Source organism: Amblyomma maculatum, chromosome 11, assembly GCF_055883805.1.
Source record: "Amblyomma maculatum isolate TAMU_Amacu chromosome 11, ASM5588380v1, whole genome shotgun sequence".
Taxonomy (NCBI): Eukaryota; Metazoa; Arthropoda; class Arachnida; order Ixodida; family Ixodidae; genus Amblyomma; species Amblyomma maculatum.
This window is the reverse complement of record NC_139354.1, coordinates 116,921,421-116,942,144: the sequence shown is the minus strand read 5'-3', so window position 1 is coordinate 116,942,144 and position 20,724 is coordinate 116,921,421. Positions and strand designations below refer to the sequence as shown.

General features: G+C 46.2%; 1 protein-coding gene across 1 annotated transcript in view; it reads right to left on the bottom strand.

The window, feature by feature from the left end:
• LOC146174816 (uncharacterized) overlaps nucleotides 1-10,542 on the bottom strand; it is a 212,297-nt gene extending 201,755 nt beyond the window's left edge. The window contains exons 1-6 of the mRNA XM_084585459.1: nucleotides 10,504-10,542; nucleotides 9,900-10,034; nucleotides 5,200-5,313; nucleotides 3,578-3,646; nucleotides 1,722-1,811; nucleotides 1,243-1,365 (exon numbers count right to left, since the gene is read on the bottom strand). Coding sequence (XP_084441585.1) covers nucleotides 1,243-1,365; nucleotides 1,722-1,811; nucleotides 3,578-3,646; nucleotides 5,200-5,313; nucleotides 9,900-10,034; nucleotides 10,504-10,542 — 570 coding nt within the window. The remainder of the gene's footprint in view (nucleotides 1-1,242; nucleotides 1,366-1,721; nucleotides 1,812-3,577; nucleotides 3,647-5,199; nucleotides 5,314-9,899; nucleotides 10,035-10,503) is intronic.
• Between the last annotated feature and the right edge of the window lie 10,182 nt (nucleotides 10,543-20,724).

Below are 20,724 nucleotides of genomic sequence, written 5' to 3'. Positions count from 1 at the left end.
CGATGCATATCATCCGATGATTGGCAGGGGCTGCTATACTCAGATATACAGCCTACCAGATGACGCTATCTTCAACAACAGGAATTACGTTTCCACCTTTCCTTTCGCCATAATTTGTCATTTCCTTTGTCCACACCATACGCGTTATTCAAACTAAATTTCCTCACAACCTATTACTTTGTGTACCAAAAGAATATGGGCCAGCGCGTATGCATTCCTGCAGTGGAATAATCTAGGTGTGGTACGGATTGTACCGCGATTTTTTACAGTGGCTTTATGTTGCCTATCAAAATCTATTACCATGGGAGGTCCCACCTGCGGTCGTGTACCATGGGACCTCTCGCTGTACATTCTTGTATGTTGTTCTTTGATTCGAAAAAAAAACTTTCAACTTCAACTTCAACTTCAACGAGTATGCGTGTCTGTCAGGCAGCCGGCCGAGGCGCTCTCGGTCGAATCACGAGAGACTCGTTCGACATGTGTGCGTCTTCCATTTGCCCGCTTAATGTCTTTACCCCATCTGCAAGTCGTGCAGCGTCGACCGGAGCCGTGAACATGTGCACATGTTCCCCGCTTGAAAGAGATCCACTCTGGCACATAGATACTAAACATACCCGTTCTTTGAAGGGCCACTTTACCTTAAGATACTTGCGAGACGGCATTTCGATGAGTATTCACTATCACAAATGAAAGGAACGCAAAATAAATAAAACATGCACCAGAGAAATAACACGTACAAACAAAATTGAGCACTCATACACAAGGTAACGGAAGTTGCACAAGCGATATCCTCTGCAAAGAGAAAGCTCCTGCTTAACGAGATCGTCTGCTGAAGGCTGAGACAGGTATGGCCGTTCTCTTGTATAGCAATAAATTATAATGTTCTAAATTTAGCCCACAAAAAAATATAAAAGTGAAATATAAAACATTTTATACCAAACGTTGTTTATAAAATGACGATGATGTCTTAGCACACTAACTGTTCGCAGCGCCCTCAATTACCGACTTGTGGCAGTCATTGTAAACTAAGCCACCCCCTACTTTGGGGAAGTTCCGACGCGCGGCACACTAATCAGTATATTCTAGGCACCGTAGTCACAGTAGTGTGGAAACGACTCCGCCAACTGAGCGGCGATCACGCACAGCATAGCCTTTGGGAGTTGGATAGCTAGATGAGTGCTTCGCGATAATATTCTAGTTTGCGCGGAAACCATGAATCAACGGCTAAGTTGTGTAGCTTGCCTCTCTAAGCAGCCCGATGGTGGAGTGCTCGGTGCCGGCGCTCATCTCTGCCAGTCGGTCCTCCAGGGCTGACAACCGGGCACGGTACACGTCCAGCTCTTCCTCCTTGCGCACCATCTCCTCCTGCACCAACCGGTGTAGAGGCTGCATCACGGAAATGCCTCGTGTCTTCCCTAATCGGAAAAATGTAATTCATTCAACCTGAAAATGCAACACACGATTTCTGAAAACTTAATGCGGCAGCAGAGGGTTACATTCCATTTTTCTGTTCTTTTGCGGAGTATGCATTTTCAGTGTTATAATCTACGTGAACACAGAGAATCAAGACAAGGACGAGCGTTAGCACAGAGCTGGCTGTGAGGCGGTAATCCCTGTCGGGCTTAGCACAATGCATGTCGGTTATGCAACTGGTGCCAAGATGGACCCCTTTTGAGCTTGCCACAGATCCCTCGATTGGTTCCAATCGTTTACTCGCTTACTCTGAGGGCGACGACCTCCGTTTGTTCGGACTCGCTGTGGACACCAATCTGGGCTTGAGCCTCGGACAGTGAATCCTGCAGGCTGTTCACCTGCGGGGAGAGGAAAGTCAGCGTAGTAGAGAAGCCATCATCATCATCACCACATGGACAATAACTAGTGTAGGGCGAAGGCCTCTCCCATATTCCTCCAATTAACCCAGTCCTGTGCTAGCTGAATCCAATTGACTCCTGCGAACTTAACTTTAACGACCTACCTAATTTTCGCCGCCCCTTGTGCTGCTCTTTCCGAGCCGTAGTGGGCGGTTTAGGGCTGGATTCAATCAGCTGTCTTTTAAACGTTCCCATTGAATTACATTTTAACGTTCACTGTTTCCTTGCAGAGTCTAACATTCACATATGCGCTCAAGCTGTACGAGCCCGTTCAATGCGATGCCAAAACGCTGTGAACTGATATGTGTCCACAGTAAACGAATTGCTTGCAGGTCGTTTCAGACTCAACTCAATGTGTGTCAACAGGAAGCCAATTATCTGCAGGTCAATGGAGTCTGAATAAATGTTCAATCAACAGATAATCAATTTCCGGAGACAGAACTGAGGCGCCTTAGTTAACTTCATTCTGTAATGATTTCCCTAGACTTAATTTTGTTGTGGGATGCTCAATAAAAGGCTGGTCCCTGAGCGTTACAAGTAAAACGTTGAAGCATTGCTTGAAAAATACTTACTTGATCTATCAATATTTTTCCGCAAACAAAAAAAAGGTGCCTTCGATACAAGTAAACGTCTAGATCAAACATCGATTTCAAAAACTAGACTTTGCTTTCTTTGAAGTTTCTGCTCCAAAACTTCTTCACCTAACGCAATTTAAAAGTTAAACGTCTTGGCTCGAGCCATCCATATATTGCGCGAAAGGCGCAGAAAAGCTCTTCTAAATTTGCGGTCATAAAAACTCGCCACTAATGTCAACTAACAGACCCCTTATTATAGCAAGTACGTGAGCATGAGCACATAGGTTTCATGATAGTTAATATATGATGGCATGCACATGCTGCGCTGTATGACCGTCTTCGTTAACTTCTTTCTTGCTGCTTCTAAAGACATGGCTGAAAGCAAGCTCTGTAGGAATGAGGATGGAACGCAAACGCCACCACACATGGTCACGATCACTGTTAAGTTTTAACGATGCAGCCGCCACAGTGCACGAAGCAGGCGCAGTCATATTGTCAGCACTACACCTAAGCACACTCGGCCCCGAAGCAGTCACGTCAGAATCGAAATACCGCATGTACATGCCCCACCCAAAGCAATTCTGTTCCCGCAGAGTCTCATATACTTGTATGTCCTACAAGAGATGCGTCTGGATCCAAGGGTTTCGATCGAATAACTTCGCATTTTACCGCCCCATCTCAAAGGAGCAATCCTTGTTGACAGCCTTGCCAACTCTGTCATGTCGTGCTTCCTCATGACGCCACACAATCCGCCGACCAATCAGTGGCCAGACGCGCTTACCTGCCTACTACCACTTGCCAGTGGCATGATCGGGATGTATCGTTCGCAACGGCGGAAACACTGACGTCACGAACTTTCTGGAAAACAAGCCCTTTAACGCTGTCGCGTTAATAGAGACTTCTAGTTTACCGCTACCGCGCAGGTCACACTGATGACGGCAGGTGGAGCCACGTTCCAGTCAAATGCCAGTGGATTCGGCAGGCAGGGGCCAATCAGTGCGTGAGCGGTTGACGGCGCGCGGTAGCGGTAGACGGTAGCGGTAAGCGGTAGCGCTAAACTAAAAGTCTCTACTGTATCACTGCCCCGTCACAGCGGCTGTATAATACCGTTACCGGAATTGCCACCTTCACCTGGCGAGTCAACGAAGCACGCTCCTCGTGGGTGGTCCGCAGCTCTTCGCGCAGCGAGTCCAGCTCCTCCTGCGGAAGCCAAGACAAGTCACACTCGGTACTAGAGCAGCGACAATAAAGCATTTGCTGCCATGCAGCGAGAGCATCCCAAAATTTATCTAGTTCTTGCTCACTGCACATGGTCCTTTTTTTTTTATATAAGTCGTTTATGTCACCCTTAGCGGCTAAGTTGACCTTTTATTTGTATCGACAAGAGTGGAAAAATGAGATTTTGGACCCCGAAAGCGACGCCGGCTACTGCTTTTCGCATGATCGCAGACACCCACTTGAAAAAGTCGATATAAAGCTTCACCAACACGCGAAATTAACAGCACACGTCTGTAATGCTAACACAAAGTAGAAAATGGGCCACAAGCAGTGATATGTCTCCATCACAGAAACCGGGAGATGACTCGTAAATGCACAACTGCAAACGCCAGCAGTGCAAACACAAAATGCAGAATATGAATTGAGGAATACGATGCCTGAGTCACAGTAAACGTAGATAACTCATAAATACAGGGATAAAGAAGCAATGAGCTATAAAGAATACAAAGTAATGCCAAATTATTGCTCTCCACATTTACGAAAATGCAGAGTAGTCCGACCGCGCTGCTGGAAACGCGAATGGGTAGCGAACCTGTCCCACTCACAAGCTAACCCTTCTAGCTTAGGCGGGCTGAAAAATGGTTTTGTAAATTGAGATAAGTGAAAAGTTATTACCATTATTTCAATAGCGTATCTTGGTGGGCTGGTTGGTTTTACATCATTTAAAACTTAGGAAAAGGCCTTGGCGCCAAACATTCCCACACAAAAGGGAGAGGCGGAGGAACAACGGACAGGCGCCAACTTCCAATTGTTTATTGCATAAGAGAGGCACATGTATGTATACCCTCAGTCTACGCCCACATTCACTCGAGGTGCTTTATCACAGCAATGGCTTATCGCCTCGCACTACCTTGACATAGAAAACCGTAATCAGTCACATACAAGTTCACTTAAGTATCGCTGACGGATATGGTTGCCGGTTTCCTTATATGAAAGGCTTCCAGCAATAGTCTTACCAAGTCAAAGTTTATTAAAACGTAATAATGTTTCGGAAGCCCTACGGCTTCCTTGTTCACAATGAAGAAACCAGACATAAAGCATGAGTTTATAGCTTCTTCAAAATGCATTGTAATGATCTTGCATAATCAGATGGTAGATTCCCTTGCGTTCGATTGAGTGTGCAATGAGTGGTCTGAATTATCAAAGACTAGACACAAACGCCTAGAAGCGATTCATTCTCTGGCAAGCACACGTGCCAGAGAACGTTCTTTGTCACTACCTGACCAGACGATGTTTCGTCGAACTCTTGATTACAACAATAGTCTGACATCTTTGTTCATGCGTCTGCCTAGAATCCTCGCTTCTTCTTGTCGAGGCTCGCACTTGCACGTGTTGACATGGCTGACCAAGGTGCCATTACCATTACCATTAGTTACCATTATTTGCACGCGAACCCGCAGTTTTCCAGGTGTACCTTTCATTGTGTGTTTCGAGTCACGTTCTTCTTATTTGCCGCGACCAGCGGAGTAACTCACCTGTGTTCGCAGCAGCTGGTCGCTAGCGTCATCCATCTGTCGCGCTGCATCGGCCACCTTCGCCGCCAGTTCGCTCACCTGTGACTGCAGAGACTGGCGGTCCGCGTCGGCGTCCTGCGACGCAGAAACATTTAGCGGCTCTCTGTCCCATTCCTGCTCATTCGCTTCCCTTCTAAAAGGGCACGATTCTAAAGACAGACATCTCCCTGGTTAGGGTTGGGCTATAAAACGGGCAATAGAAGCTTATCCGCCAAGCCGCTTCCGGCATTGTAGAGGTTTTGAAATTGTGGGGATTTAACGGGGCGTTTGAAACATGAAAACGGCGCGAATGGGACAAGTACAAGAAGAAACATAAACCAACAAGACATTTGGCGATAGTCCTGTTCGTTTACGTTCCTTCTTGCCCTTGTCCCACTCGCGGCATTTTCTTATTAATTCGTGGCTAAGAATTAAGTAGCCCAAACCAAAGTACTTATTTAACAGGGCGACTGATTCGTAGGCCACAGCGGGATATGAAAAGTCCCCTTCCGGGCGGCGCTCCCCCTAAGAGAACCGGCCGCCAGGTGGGGGAAAGGCAGTGCCCATTTATTACCGGTTGGGTGGTCGGCCGTGGGTTCCGAACCTGTGACCTCCCGAAGCCGAGGCGGTCGACCAAACTGGGCCATTACTGGGACGCTAGAAGGCTGCGTATCGAGATTTCCCGCGTCTAGGCTGGAAACTCAGACGAGGGCTATGTGCCCTATCCCGCTCTCTTTCTCGCAACAAATTCAAATTCACTTTCAGCATCTTTTACATCGATACTGGGCACCGTAAAGTAAAAGGTGCACAAACGGATTGGTGAGGTGAAGGATCCCATACACTTGACACAGGCTGACACAGCAAGAAAAAAGCAGTGGTTGAACTATCATCACACCAACGCTTATTGGACTAATCCTTTTTCATGTAGGCAAGAAAAGAAAAAAAGGAAAACAAAAATAAAATAAATAATAACTTGTTCATAGGGAAAGAAAGGCGCAGTATCTGTCACACTTGTTCTGTGGACACCTGAACCGCGCCGTAAAAGAAGGGAGAGAGTTAAAGTGGAACGAGAGAAGGGGTGCCGTAGTGGAGGGCTCCGAGTAATTTCGACTATCTGGGGGTGCGTGTAGGTGCCTGCTCCTGGCCCTAAGGGGCTGGGACTGGTAGGTCGCTGCCACTTGCGGCAGGGGCAGCCTGCCACCATATGTTTATCTGTTATAGTTCGTCACTGCATTCGCTACATTTTCGGTGGTAGATATCACCTGGCCCGTATTTCGAGTTTGCGGCGTTTTTCAAAAATGAACGAAGCGCTAACAACACATTCACATGAAAGAAGACACGGACAAGCGCTCACTGACAACTGATCTTTTATTGAAGGGAAACACACATTATATAGCGCCGCCCCGGTGTGCCTATATAATGTGTGTTTCCCTTCAATAAAAGATCAGTTGTCAGTGAGCGCTTGTCCGTGTCTTCTTTCATGTGAATGTGTTGTTAGCGCTTCGTCCATTTTTGAAAAATGCTGCACCAACTAGCCCAATAACAAGTCCTTGAATACCTTTGCGGCGTTATCGAAAGTGTCGCTATCTCTCCGACCTCGAGTCACCTGATTGGAGGAAACGCCGGAGCATGATTTTGCCACCTCTTCCGGTTCCGCAGTGGCAACACTCAGTTCCGGCGTTTTGACCAATCAGATGGCTCGAGGTCACGTGAGATATCGACACTTGGATAACAACGCAAACTCGGAATATGGGCCCTGTTGCGACGCGCGTCTTTCTGCCCCTATTCTTTTGCTTTCTTCTCTATTTTCCCTTCTGTCCGCACGAGGCAGCTGAGGTGGCTCAGCTACAGAGCCAGTAGCAGACCCGTGCATTTTCTTTTCGTTTCCTCCTTCAGCCGCAACAGCTGTGCGATGTCAGTGCACGTTAAAAAACAAAAAGAAATGAACACAAGTTTACACTGAGAAAGCTTGCACAATCGTATTGAAACAACTGGCAAGAGGAAAACGTAGCTTTGGTGTAGTTGGTGCGAGTGCGCGGAATTTCGCACCCTTGCAACATTGGATGCTAAGTGCTTTTCTTCTTTCTTTTTTTCAGATGGCAAACGGCACTCAAAAAAATCGTCGTTGTGGGATACGCAGCGACCAAGCGTAATCCGCCAACCGGCATGCACCCTCAGTGCTGTATGACTGGTGCTCCTTTTTGACCTACAGGGTGAGGTGAAAGCGCCCTCCAGGCGCCCTCCCTGCGGCTCGAAGGCCGCAGGCATTAAGACGAGGACCGAAGCGAAGCGTTTTCGCGGCCGTGTAACCACTGCCAAGAGGTCGTCAGGTCGTCGCAAGCGTGCTTAGGGGAAAACAACTCAACGGTGACCCGATGGCGCAGCAATTGCAATAAACAGCTTGACTCGCAGGAAGTGTTTGTGTCACCATTTCATCTTACGCCGAAGAGGCGCTCCGCGAGTGCGATAGTGTCGTTGACCTACTGCCTTTCCGGGCCAGTTCATAGAGGAACCCGCTTCAGGTTTTACAGTACAGCTAGACTCATCTGATTGGGGCCCATTGTGCTGTGACAGGTGCATTGGTACAAGATTTCGCGCAGCCTGGAAAAGAAGAATTGTCTATAGTCTACATTGTCAACAAAATTTCTTACCATTCGACGACTGCAATGTTGCCATTTCTGGTAATTGTCTGCACTTTCTGGCAATATCAATTACAAGCTCGCGTGTGATCCGCCACGGCTGCATGTACTCAATTTTTTAAAGATCACAAGCATATTCAAGTTTCTTCGCTTTTAGCCTGTGGCCTGTTCTAAAGATATATCTACATACATCTTATAATAAAAATTGCAAGCCTTAAAAAACGAAAACAAAAAAGCGCTTATAAGCTGGTCAAGAACAGTATAGTTGGTGAGGCTCTGCTAAACGCATTGAGTTTCTTGTCCCTGCAGGTCAATATAAGTAGGCCTTCCGTAAAATATCCAAGTCGTAAGCCTGGCACTACATGGGGAAGGGCCTTTTAGTTACTGTGAACTACTATTTAAAGCGCTTAGACTCTTGCAAAGACCACAGTCATTATCATGCTCTGTTTACTACTAACAGCCGTCTTTACAGCATTCTCGTCGTAAGTTGGGCAAGCTGGCACGTATTCATTGTTTCGAACGCAAAAGTATATGACAAAGACAAAGGTTTTAATTTTCATTGTGTATTTGTCTTTCGCTGTATATACTGTTGTTGCTTTTAGAATAAACGTAGAGATGTGAGTGAGCGCTTCTTTACATTGTAGTCTCCCTTCACGTCCTCTTAGTGCTCGCTAGCAATGATTAAAGCTTTCTTGCCCGGTTTGAGCGTAGTAGAAGAGAGTGGAGCGTAAACACCCTGCACGTATTCGCAGCTCAGTCATTAGTTATTGCGCGAAGTTCGAGAAAATGCTTTTTTTATGAGATTGGGGCAGTATGTGGATAAAAAAGAATGGCCAATTTAGAACGCGTAAAAAACAATCTTTTTTTTTTTGCAAATATGACACCAATTTAGTACGCGTAACTATCTATCATTTCTTTTGCAGATATGTCGCAGTAATACGAAGATCTTACTTCAGTATTTCCAACTATAAAACATTAGGAAGACTTGAGATCGCACTTCTGCGGCACTGTCGAGCGCGGCCAGCACAGCATTGGGGTAGTAGCGGTTCGCAAGTGGGTACTGAAACCGTTAAAATTTAGAATGTACGGCTGTAGACTGAAGTTACTTAGAATTCACAAAACTAATCGTCATTCAACCCAAAAATATGTGGTTATTAAACCTCTAAAATCTCCTCTCCCGTTCTGAATTGACAAAGAGCACCCACGCTTTTCGCAAATTTTTTTACAGACGGCCATACTCGCTGAATTCGGTGGCAAATGGTTTTGGCAACGAAGCGAACATTGAATGAATATCTGTCTCACTTCGTTGCGCACTTGTTTCGCCCTATCGCTGGTGTAGCTGGCACAAAATCTGGAAGCTTCCCGAACGGAGCGTACCAAAACAAGCCGTTGAAATCAAAGCAACATCTTTCCATATTGCAGTCTAGCCTTGAAAGTTTGCAGTTATACTGGACTCATGCCTTTTACAGCGAATCTATGACCACGATTTCAAATACGATTGATGGTCGACTGATAGTGCTAATATCGCGACATGATAGCGTTCGTTTCGGGCTGTGTGCAATGACCTTGGTGTTCGGCCTTGATGACCCTATATATGCTTTCCTTGAGTTTGCTAGCTGTTGGCTTCCTTGATGTCAAAACTCTTCTGACCGTCGTTGGCCCTTGGTATGTCGCCTACTCCGCATCACGCAGGCCGGCGGTCCCTGTTGTGCGAGTATCCGTGGGTGTTTTACTAGAGTGGCCAATAAAAAACTTCCCAAGGTTAAGCCTCTGTCGTTATCCTCCTTTCACGTCTCTTTTTTATTTATAGAAAATTGTGAATCCCCGGTTACCTTAGAGACAGCAGAAGGCAAGTGCGTCTTTAAAGTTCTACTGATGCTCTACTTTACTCTACTTTGAAGCGTCGTGACGAATATTCACCCAAACAGCTACCATGAAATTAGGATACCCGCAGAGGTAAGGCGACACGTGGCTATTAAGGGGTTTGGTGGGAGATTATATCTCCAGTTAGACAGACGAGGAAGCTGCTACTGCGTAACAGACCTGCAGGTCGGCCAGCAGCTGCGCCACCTGGGCGTTCTTCTCGCGAAGCTTGGCGCTCGCCTGGCGGTCGGTCTCCATCCTGGAGCGGTCCAGTTGGCTCGACAGCTGCTCCAGCTCGCGCTCCAGCCGAGACACCTGCACGCACAGACACGCTCATCTAGGGCAATGCGCCAAACAAGCGAGCATAAAAATTACACCAATTAGGCAGTCTGCCTCATTGGCGACTATAATGCAGTGATAATTGCAACACAAGCATCGCTCTAGCGAAAAAAAATGCACATAGTAACACTCAACGGTTCGACGAAAATTTGAGACGACAGGGCAATGCGGCAGAGGCTAGGCAGGAAAGGGAAGGAGGCAGGCTTTTGTCCTCTTGTCATGGTCAGCGTATTGTCGACCCACTCCCAACCTCCCATTTTCCCTTGCCCGCTATTGTTCTGCAAAAAGTAAACTATCACGGCAGCTGTGGAAATACTCGAAAGTGAAAACAACTGATATAATGAGACATAGACCAAGCTACTGGATGTGTCACTAAAAGTGAATGAATAAGAGAAGGGATACCGAAAGCTTTGTCCGATGAATGAGCAAAAGCACATTCATGTACAACGTTGCGAAGCAAGTCCCCCTTGGATCCAATGGACATCGTCCCGACACGATTCTGACATTGCTGCATGTGATGAGACCTGACCTTGTGCGTTTTGCGCTCTGCCATTTTGTCCACGTAATCGAAAACGAAAGCTTTTTCTGCCGTCGCGACAAGAAATGCTTCTTCGGGAGACCAATGTGTCTCATGAGGACAGAGCTACAAGTTTACTTACAGCGCAAGTTGGAAAATTTTCGCCACACTGCTACCGCTTGTCGAAGAGTTCATTTAGTCACGTCCATATGAGCCAGCCTCAATGCTCCGAACACCAAATGTGAAAGATCGAGGACGAATGTCACAGTAACCGACACCAAAAGGCTTTCGCCGTAAATTAGCTGCAGTCGTGGCGTCGACAGGCAGGTGTTTTATACGTGTTTGAGTTTCGAGCACGCCCACTCCGGCTCCCGACCTCTTTCTGTGGGAGTTCGTTTCCCGGATTACGTCCTTCCTCCCCTGCGTAGCACCACAGAAAGGCCGAACTAAAATATAAAAGGATGCTTCGGCGATCCGGAGAAAACAACACGTGTTCCTCTATACCGCTGTTTGCTCATTTGCGGTCGACTCGCAGAAGCCGCTCGTGGTCGCCTTGAAAACTGGAACCTGCTTCTTAGCAGGGTGTGGGGAGAGGAACAAAAGCGATGATGCTGATTGCGCTAAATTCGTCCTTGAACACCAGTGCAGACGATTAAGATGCCAACCTTGCGCTAGAAGTGGCGACAGAGCTGTAGTGTTGCAGCCGCTATTCGTCGATGCAAAAAAAAAAAAAAGGCTGTGGCTAAAGTTACGTCCGACGGACCCGGTGCGTTTTTCTTCGGGATCCGTCCGACGGATCCGGGAAATATTTTTCAGAGGTACGGCGGACGGACCCGATCGGTAGGGTTCTTCCGACGGACCCAACGCATTTTTCTCCGATATGGGCCTTGGGATCCGTCGGGAAAGCCGGACGGATCCGAGATCCCCAGATGTGGTTGTAGGTTGTAGCACGGTTGTAGCAACCAACGTTTTTAGATGCAGCAACAACATGGTAGCCATATGTAGCCAAATCGAAGTTGGTATGAGGTGTACGTGCGAGGGGCAAGAAGTATGTACTGCATACTGAATGCGTGAAATGTGAAATTACAAAGAATAGTACAGTGGCAAGAATAGTGCCTAAAATGGGTGATATAATACGTGATGGCATGATGATAGGTTTACGTGAGTTGGACCGCGGCAGGGTGGCAAGCACGACCAGAGCGCAAGCGCATGTAATCGCGGTGTTGACAGCCAGCCCGCGGCCCGCACGCCCGCTCATTTGGTCCTCGTTATTATGTGGATTAACGTCTACGGCGGTCGTTATGTGATTATGTAGTTTTGATTCTTCAAAGTTTCCTCACTTCCATCTGTGATGAGATGCGTCACGTAACGCATCGCTTTCTGCTCGCATTGAGGTTTGGTGCTGCAAGTTCTACGTAGTACAAGCGGCGCTGAAAAAGCTGGGCACCGCCGGCGTGTCTCTAGCCTAAGCATCGCGTCATTCGTGTTTGTTGTACAACTGGAGGTGTGGTTTGTGCTTACCGTGAGATGCTGTGATTACGGATTACGTCCTACTAGAGTGCTGTGTGAGACTATACGAAGAGTGCTGTGATGAGTGCGCCGATGTCCGGACGGACATGAGTGTGTCCGTTTATGATCGGCGATGTTGCGCGTGCATGTCAGTGTTTATTAGGTGCAGTGGTAATTTATTTACACGCGCTGTGCAACAATCAGACGAAAATAAGTCATCGACAATTTGTTAGCCTGTACTACAGAGCTCAAAACTCGGAAAATGGGAATGCACATGACGCAGTTTTCGCATGTTGGAGTGGACCGAAAAATAAGTGCCCAGCCCACACCGCCGGGATGCGCATTACTACAGGTGAAATGGTTCAGGTTTCTGTAAAATAGCTGCCTGGCACAGCACCTTTCTAAATGTTCAAGCTTTGTACTATTGTTGAAGGCCACTTTATCATTAATAAAGGAACGAATATGCTTTATGTGTTAATGACTAGTGCTTTTTCAACATATTATGTTCATTTTTTTTCGTTTTTCCTTAGTTTCCTTTGTTTTTCTTGCTAGACAAACACAAATAGTACACTTTTAAACTTGTCAGTCCAAAGCTGAACATGAATATCTGCCATGCATGTGACAGCTTTATTGCTAGAAAGGTTGACATGTATAGCATGTACGTACACGCTGCGACATCTTAGTGGCACGTTAGGCTACTTGCCCCAAGGTCGTGATGTTTAATACCAGTGATGGCAGTCGCACTTTGGTGCAGGTGAAATGCAAATGCTTCTGTTTTCTGCAAGATGTCAATGCAAAGTACAAAGCCCGGGCAGTCAAATTAGTCTGGAGCTCTCCACTACGGTATTCTTCATAGCTACATATGTCACTTTAGGATGTGAAACCCTACATGCCACAGGTAGGCTGCATTGTTTTTTTAGATTTTGTAACCTCTCATCTATTTTTTGCAACATTTGGCTAATTTTAGTTCCCAAACAGTTGCTAAAGATGAAACCGAAGCAGTTCTTGGCATGGTTTGCTGCTTAGATTAATTTGCTAATTGCAGTTCTTTGAAACTTGCATCAATGCTGGACAGTTCAAATAGCAAGCAGTTGAATTACAGAAATGATGTGGATCATGCATTTCAGTGCTGACAAGTGGAAAGTAACGGTCCCCTCCTTGCATGCATAAGTGCCTTTAGACAAATACATACTCGGATGTGTGATTGTGACGCATATCAAGGGTCAACAGAAGGCCATGTGGAGCCAGTGTGATATTCTTCATGAAGGCTAAAGTAAAATTGTACAACAGCCGTGCCGTGCAGAAAAAAATTGATCATTTAGTGCATGGTTAACTGACCATGAATAGCATCTTACTCAGAGTATGATGTGATATATATCTGGTTTAGCATCCCAAAATAACTACGGCTATGAGGAACACAATAGTTGAGGGCTCCGGTATAATTTCGACCATCTGGGGTTCTTTTACATGCACTGACACCGCACGGTGCATAACGGCCTATTGTTTCGCCTCTATTGAAATGCCCGTGCTGTGGCTGGAACCAAATCTGCATCTTTGGGTTCAGCAGCCAAGCACTCTAACTACTGAGCCAGCACAACGGGGCCAAGTATCAAAATGCATGCCATTACATTTCTTTCTAGCCTGTGGTTTTCTTGACAGAACTAATGTATACAAGGAAAAGTAAACAGCAAGAAAACACTAGTTTTATTGCACATTATATTCACATTTCAGCAAACATTCTCTAGGAAAAAATTTCTCATAATGTTTTCATGGAAACCATGAACAAAACAAAACAATGCACTTACTCCACTCGAATTATTAATGGGCAAGGTTGCATCTATGCTACTACACTGCACTTATCACAAAACCACAAGCCCCATCTGCTTTGGCCAATCACTTGATGAAACTAACGAAGACAGATGTCGCACACCTCAGACTGGTCATCTCGCAACATATCTCTGCATATGTTGCATTTCAATTTCATGCCTTTCTACTTAGTTTCAACTGTTGCCAGCATTACTAGTCACCCATCTTTTCTGAAATTCCTTTTTACGCTGTTGGGATCAGCATCCTTGTTAACGATGGTTTCTGGCATTTTGGATGCTATCATTTTCACATCTTCCTCATCTGGAAGAACGAAGGAAATGACAAGCTTTGAGCAGACAAAAAATTAGGGAGACTCCTAATCTCCTGTGCGTCCTACCTTTCCTTCGTCCGTGTCTGATTAGCACAGCTTTTTATTGCATTGAACCTAATCTCCACCTGTAAGGGTATGGTGTGCCAGCGTTAATGGTTCTTGTCTGCACATCCCACTGTGGATTCTCGTTAATTTACATGCCCTTTGCTACAAACATTATTACTAATTCCTTATTTCACGTCTCTGTTATCTCAGATATACTCATTAGCATACGGTCGTAGGCTGCCCTGTTAGGTGATAGACAACCTGGCATAGACCTCTGTAAGCCTCAACCTTTCTTAATTGGAGCTGAAACGTTGAAGCTGAAATATTTCAAATATAACTTTGAAAGCTTGGCTTTAGAGCTCCTGCCATGTCGTGTGGCCTCGTGACATTTGGCTCGTGGCACTTTTGGCTTGTGCACAGGGGTCATCTGTTAAATACTGGTTAACATGCATGAAAAATACATTTTCACACAAACTGGTGGCAAATGGTCAAGTGGTGCACTGCAGATTCTGAAATGTATACCTATATTCATGCAAGGATCGCATCATCACATAACATGATCAAGAGTTCTATCAGTACCTGTAGTTACATAGCATTTCAATGCCCATTAAAGGACCACCTCAGACAATGGTTGTTGTTATCTCAAGACCTGTTCTAACAGCGTACTGACGCCATTCCACTGAGCGATGGACATGTATATGCATACCCTAGATATCTCATGATTGTGGATCTCATTTATTTCTATGACTTCCAAGGAGTTCCTGTCGTCGGAAACTTTATAAAATCGGGACAGTAGTCTTGAAAGGTGATGAAAAGAAATAACCAGGTTACCTTGACGCAATGCTAAATTACAGAGGGTGAATATGCTGCATGAAGATACCAAGAAGCTTGTACAAAGAAAAGTGAGAGTGAAATGGCAGGATTTTTGAAACATTGAAATAAACTACAAACTATACTTGTCAAACCTGTCATTAAGGAATGGAAATCATGCAGTAATCAAAAACACAACATGGAGGACATTTTAGGTCATCTTCACAAAACACATACCCAAACCTCACACACAGCTTCATACTTATGAAAGAGGACAAACCAATATGCAAGGAGTGTGGAGATGAACTAACAATAAACCATATCTTACACGTGCGCCAGAGTCGAGAAAAGAGGAAACATTTTGTACAATTTGCAACAGATCCCTTTCCATCCCAGCATGATCCTAGGAGAGACGTGCAAATTTCCTGCATTTTTGGTTTCCTAAAATGTTCCTAAACAAGCTACATCCTAAAGAACATTTTAGTCATTACACACAAAATAAATACATTAAACCTTGTTCTTGGTGCATGGCAGCATTAGTCGCTTAGGCACCATAAAAATCAACACAATGCTGTAAGGTATACCTTGGTTAGCTATGTTATATGAGACAAGCTTTCGGCCTGGTGTGATCCTTATTCACGTGACAGCGCTGTCATGAGGGTCTATGTCCCAGCGATCGGAAAGTGACCTATTCCAATAATTTTACAAACTGAAGGTGATTGTACAGATTTCTAAAGACTGGAGTGCTCAACTGTGTTATCAACGTCCGCCTGCTTTGACAGCCTGGAGTGAAACTGTTGAAGAGAATACATTTTTGAACATTTAACGCGTTTCTGAAGGCGTTGCTTTCAATTACGGGGCCAACAAAAAGCAGGTGAATGTCAAACGCCGCCTAGATAGACTTTCTAGCAAGACAGCGGTGTAGCGTGGAAAATCGCTCCGCCGATCCATCGCTGGCGCCGCTGACTTGAAAGGCGAACTGTTCAAACTTATCTACTGACCACACCTGAAACACTGAATTGCGCATGATCAAGGCAGAATTTCTCTAACACTGAGCACTGGTAGCTATCGATTTCGCGCCCAATATTGTGAAAATCTGTCCTCTCTCCGATCATTGATACGCCCACGGTTGAACATTTATGCGCCTCGGGGTAGGCCAGCCGTGAGAGCATGGATGCGTGGTTGTAGCAACGATCACTTGCATGGCACACTCTGCAAAATTCCAAGAGTCAGCTTCTTCAACGAAATGTGCAGCGCACATTTTCTACCGCGTACCTAAGTCCGGCGATGCATGCATATCGATCCCGATCGTTTCAAAGCTGCGCGGCCGTTCAGTCGGGTCACGCTAACCTCGAGCATGCGGGGGTTTAAACTACATGTACGCAAACTTCAACGACAAGGAAAAGATGCAGCCTAAGCACTTTAGTCTAGTCTTCCCCTATATACCAAAGAACATTGCTGTTTACAGGGGATTCGAATCATTCATGCTTCCGGCTTTCCGGTTGTGCACTCTTGCGGTGCGGTGCAGTAGGTCTTCGCCTCGACGAGTCGATGTGCAGGCCTCTAGTAGATTCGGCATGTCTTCTGCCACGGCTCTGAGGTAGAATTTAAACGAAGAATTTAGCTAAAAACATCCTGTTTCCTCGGTCTGCATGTCAGGAACGAGCATAATGCCATTTCACATACATACTTTGGACTGCCGAATGGTCAGCTGCACGGCGAGGTGTGTGTGTGTGTGTTGTGCCGGCGCTAGATCTTCGGAGGTCGATGCAGGACTTAAGACAGCGTAAATGCTAGGTATAGCTCGCTCGCATTACGGGCAGATCGAGGTGATAGTTTAGTGCGAAGCGAAAGCTGCTCGTGAATGTGCGTATCTCGATGCCAGCTGGTGGAGCTGGTGCAGTACGTAGTATATCGCCTGCAGCTATGTGCTTGACAGCGATGTTTGCCGTACACAACCCTAGGTGAAGACCGTGATCTATGTTAGAACGGATGCACTCTTCGTAGCACCCCATCGAGAGTCGCGGCTAGCTGATATCATTATAGAGGATGAGATCCATTCACGCGTAGCAAGCGGAATGTGGCCGCGTTCGACGTGCATATAGCCATGAGCCTGTATATCGACGTCCGCCGTATCTTTACGAGAATCGAATGGATACGTCGGACGTACCTTTAGACACTTCGAAAAAAAAAAAGACTCTTGGACTTAAGATCAACGTTTAAACCTGGCGCATTGAATCTCTTGAGGGTGGCTGTCATTCATCAGGCCACTGAGAATCCCTCCGTATGATGTTGAGAACCGATTCTGGTCGGCTCTTGATGTCCTGGCCGTTATGCTTACGTCCGCAGCAACATATAATGAGATGGCACCTTTCACCGGGGCGAAGCAGTCTTTCGCAGCGAATGTTCGACCTCTGCATATGAATTTCCACTTATTTTCTACCAGCTGATCCGCCCCACCCACCCATTGCGTACACTTTATGGCGGCAAAGCGCGTGCCACAGTTCGAACCCTCACTCGCACGTACACGCATGTCCCAGTGTATACAGGCGGCGCTCGTTGCTGTCGTCTTGAAAGCTTTGCCGTCTTCTAGCCATGATGTTGGGCAACAGCGTGGCCCCATGTAAGTTTTATGCTCTGTTCAAGTTTTCCGCAGTTTCAAATTCCAGCTGTCTTTCTAGGCCGCTAGGTGGCGTTTTCTCTGCCCAGCAACGCAGAAATGCGGTTTTGAGCCTAAAATCAGAGGTACAGTAGTCATTAGAAATAAATCAGAGAGCCGTTGGACGATTAGCACTAGGTGCCCACGGTAAAACCACAAATGAGGCGGTACAGGGATATATGGGCTGGGCATCTTTCGAAGTACGGGAAGCTCAGAGTAAAACATTATATCAGGAACGCCTGAGGAAATTGGACAGTAACAGATGGGCAGCTAAAGTATTTTAGATACCTGTACTTCAAAAGCGTTGACTCACAATGGAGGAAAGAACTAGGAAACTAACTAGTAAGTATGCTAGTAAGTATGCTAGTCACAAAGACGGAGAAATAAAGAGCTTTAAGCAACAGGTGAAAAACACAGAAGGTAAAAATCGGATAAATTCGATGGAAAAGAAACAGAGTGTGGAATTATAACGAAAGTGGAAAATGCAGATCAGGGAGGAAGCTTTCTTTGATAACTCAAGAGGCAGTGCCCTACTTTTTGAAGCTAGATCAGGGTGCCTTAGAACACGCAGCTACAAAAAGAAATTTAACAATAGAGATGACGCATGTGCTGTATGTGGTAACTCCAGTGAAACAATTGACAATATTATACTCGAATATAATGGTATCTATCCGGAAGTTGATGCAGGCGCAGTCACTGTTCCTGAAGCTCTAGGGTTTAGAGATACCAGTGGCCGGGTGAATAAACCGGCGGTGGAAACTAGCAAAAAACGACTGGAAGATAGGTGGCTTAAAAGCAGAGAAGTGACATAATGTTAGTAATGTAGGAACAAAAGTTTAATAATTAGAATGTTGGTTTAGTTAACCATTCTAAATCAATAATTAAGATATAGGGAGAAAAATGAGCACAATAGCTACTGCTACCACCCCGTTTCAAAGAGGACGCTCCTATATTCCATCCATCCATCCGCTTGTGTGTGTGCGTATGTGGGTGACCAATGTGACTTATGTGCGTGTGTGTGTGTGTGTGTGTGTGTGTGTGTGTGTGTGTGTGTGTGTGTGTGTGTGTGTGTGTGTGTGTGTGTGTGTGTGTGTGTGTGTGTGTGTGTGTGTGTGTGTGTGTGTGTGTGTGTGTGTGTGTGTGTGTGTGTGTGTGTGTGTGTGTGTGTGTGTGTGTGTGTGTGTGTGTGTGTGTAACTGCGCAACTATGTGTACGCGTAACTGTGTAACTCTGCACTCTGGCCGGATACTGTGTGAGTGTCCACCCGATTCAAAGGGCATGGCCACCAGTTCATCATCATCATCAGCGCGCTTACTGCGCTCACGAGATCCGCTTATTCTGTCTGCTCAATCGAACCAACCCTCTACGTTCCCCACCACCTCCCAGGCATATGCCCTGCTTTTTGTTTGACATTAATATGGACCCCAGCTCATGCGGGGAATCCGGGAAATGAGGCTGCCCACCAGTACGTTCGGGAATTAGCCGGCCGAGCGGTGACGCAAAATTACGAACCGGAACTTTTCGGTGAGCCAGCCGTGTCATACCACGAACTCACCCCACATTACAAAGCAATAAGAACACTCCTACCACTCCATAATACACTGACCAGACAGCAACAAGTCATATGGAGGCAGCTACAAACGGGGACCCTCCCCAACCCAAACTACATATCAAAATTCATAAATAAGGATTTGAATCCCTTCTGCCGATTTTGCGGGGAGAAAGATAACTTTGAGCATATCATCTGGGCGTGCAAAGCCCATAAGCCTCCCTCAGAACTCTTGCCTGATCCCTCTAAAGAAGCTTGGGACAAGCTAAGGTCCAGCGATGACCCTGGCATTCAGTTCAAGGTCATCGAATGGGCCGGCGTCGCCAAAGGTCTCCACGGCCTGCGGCACGCTAGCTGACTTCTCTATTCCTCCCACTTATTGTCAATAATGTTTTATGAGCCAGTCTTTGACATCTTAGCTCTGCTTCTAACCACTGTTCAAGTGGTTAGAAGAATTAGTAACCGACGCAAATGTGCAAACACCTGTTATCAATTTTAAAGTTCAAATCCGGTCTACCGGCCGCAAAGGCCGAGCCTTATCTGCATTATAAATTTTCGGTAAAAGTGTTCTCCATTTAATCCTTTTCGAATCCTTTCAAACAAAATAAATAATTTGCACCCCAATAAAAATCTACACACATTTTTCTCTTGTTACAACAGAAGTTAAGTAGAGTTTTTGACAGAGAGCTTGCTATGACTGCTGTAACTATGACTACAAATGTTTCTGCACTTAAATCACAAATTTGCGTAGTGAGCACAGAAAGGTACTACAGAACTGCGGACAACTAAGACCCCCAAAAGAGAAAGACCACTATTGAAAACACTACACAACAGTAAAAACTCCTGGCCTTAGGACAAGATTGTATAGTATTTTGTCTATTTTGACAGTTGTGTAGCTTTTCCTACTGGGGCGAACGACAATTTAGAACTAAGAATAAGAGCTAAAATTATGAGCCAGTGCATGCTGTTGTGCCTGGCCAAAGCCGCCCAGAAATTCAGCCGGACGCCAAACTTCTTTGGCGAACGCCTCCTTCACAAAATCCGGATACTTCTCTGCAAAGCACTAATGCACTGGAGGCGAGCCGTACCAAAGGGAGAGAAGCGACGTGTTTCAACATGAGCTGAGCGCCCAGACAGCACGGCGCCGTGGCCCTGGCAGTGGACCCCTTCTCGCCCCGCGGCATATTTGAAGCAAGAGCGCAGCAAGCTCTCCCATTGGCCCTGCGAAAGTGCTGCCGTCGGATTGGACCATTTTGAGCGTCAACGGTTTCTCGGTTACGGAGACTCAAGTGCTTCCGTTCGAGACTCCGAGTGTGAGTTCGTCACTAGCGTCCATCGGGAGCAGTTTGCTCCCTGAGAGAGCGGACGCGGCGGAATCTCCCCGGCCGTCGCTGCGCGAGAACAGTCGCGTACGGCTATGTTAGCTTTCGGCCCCCGAGC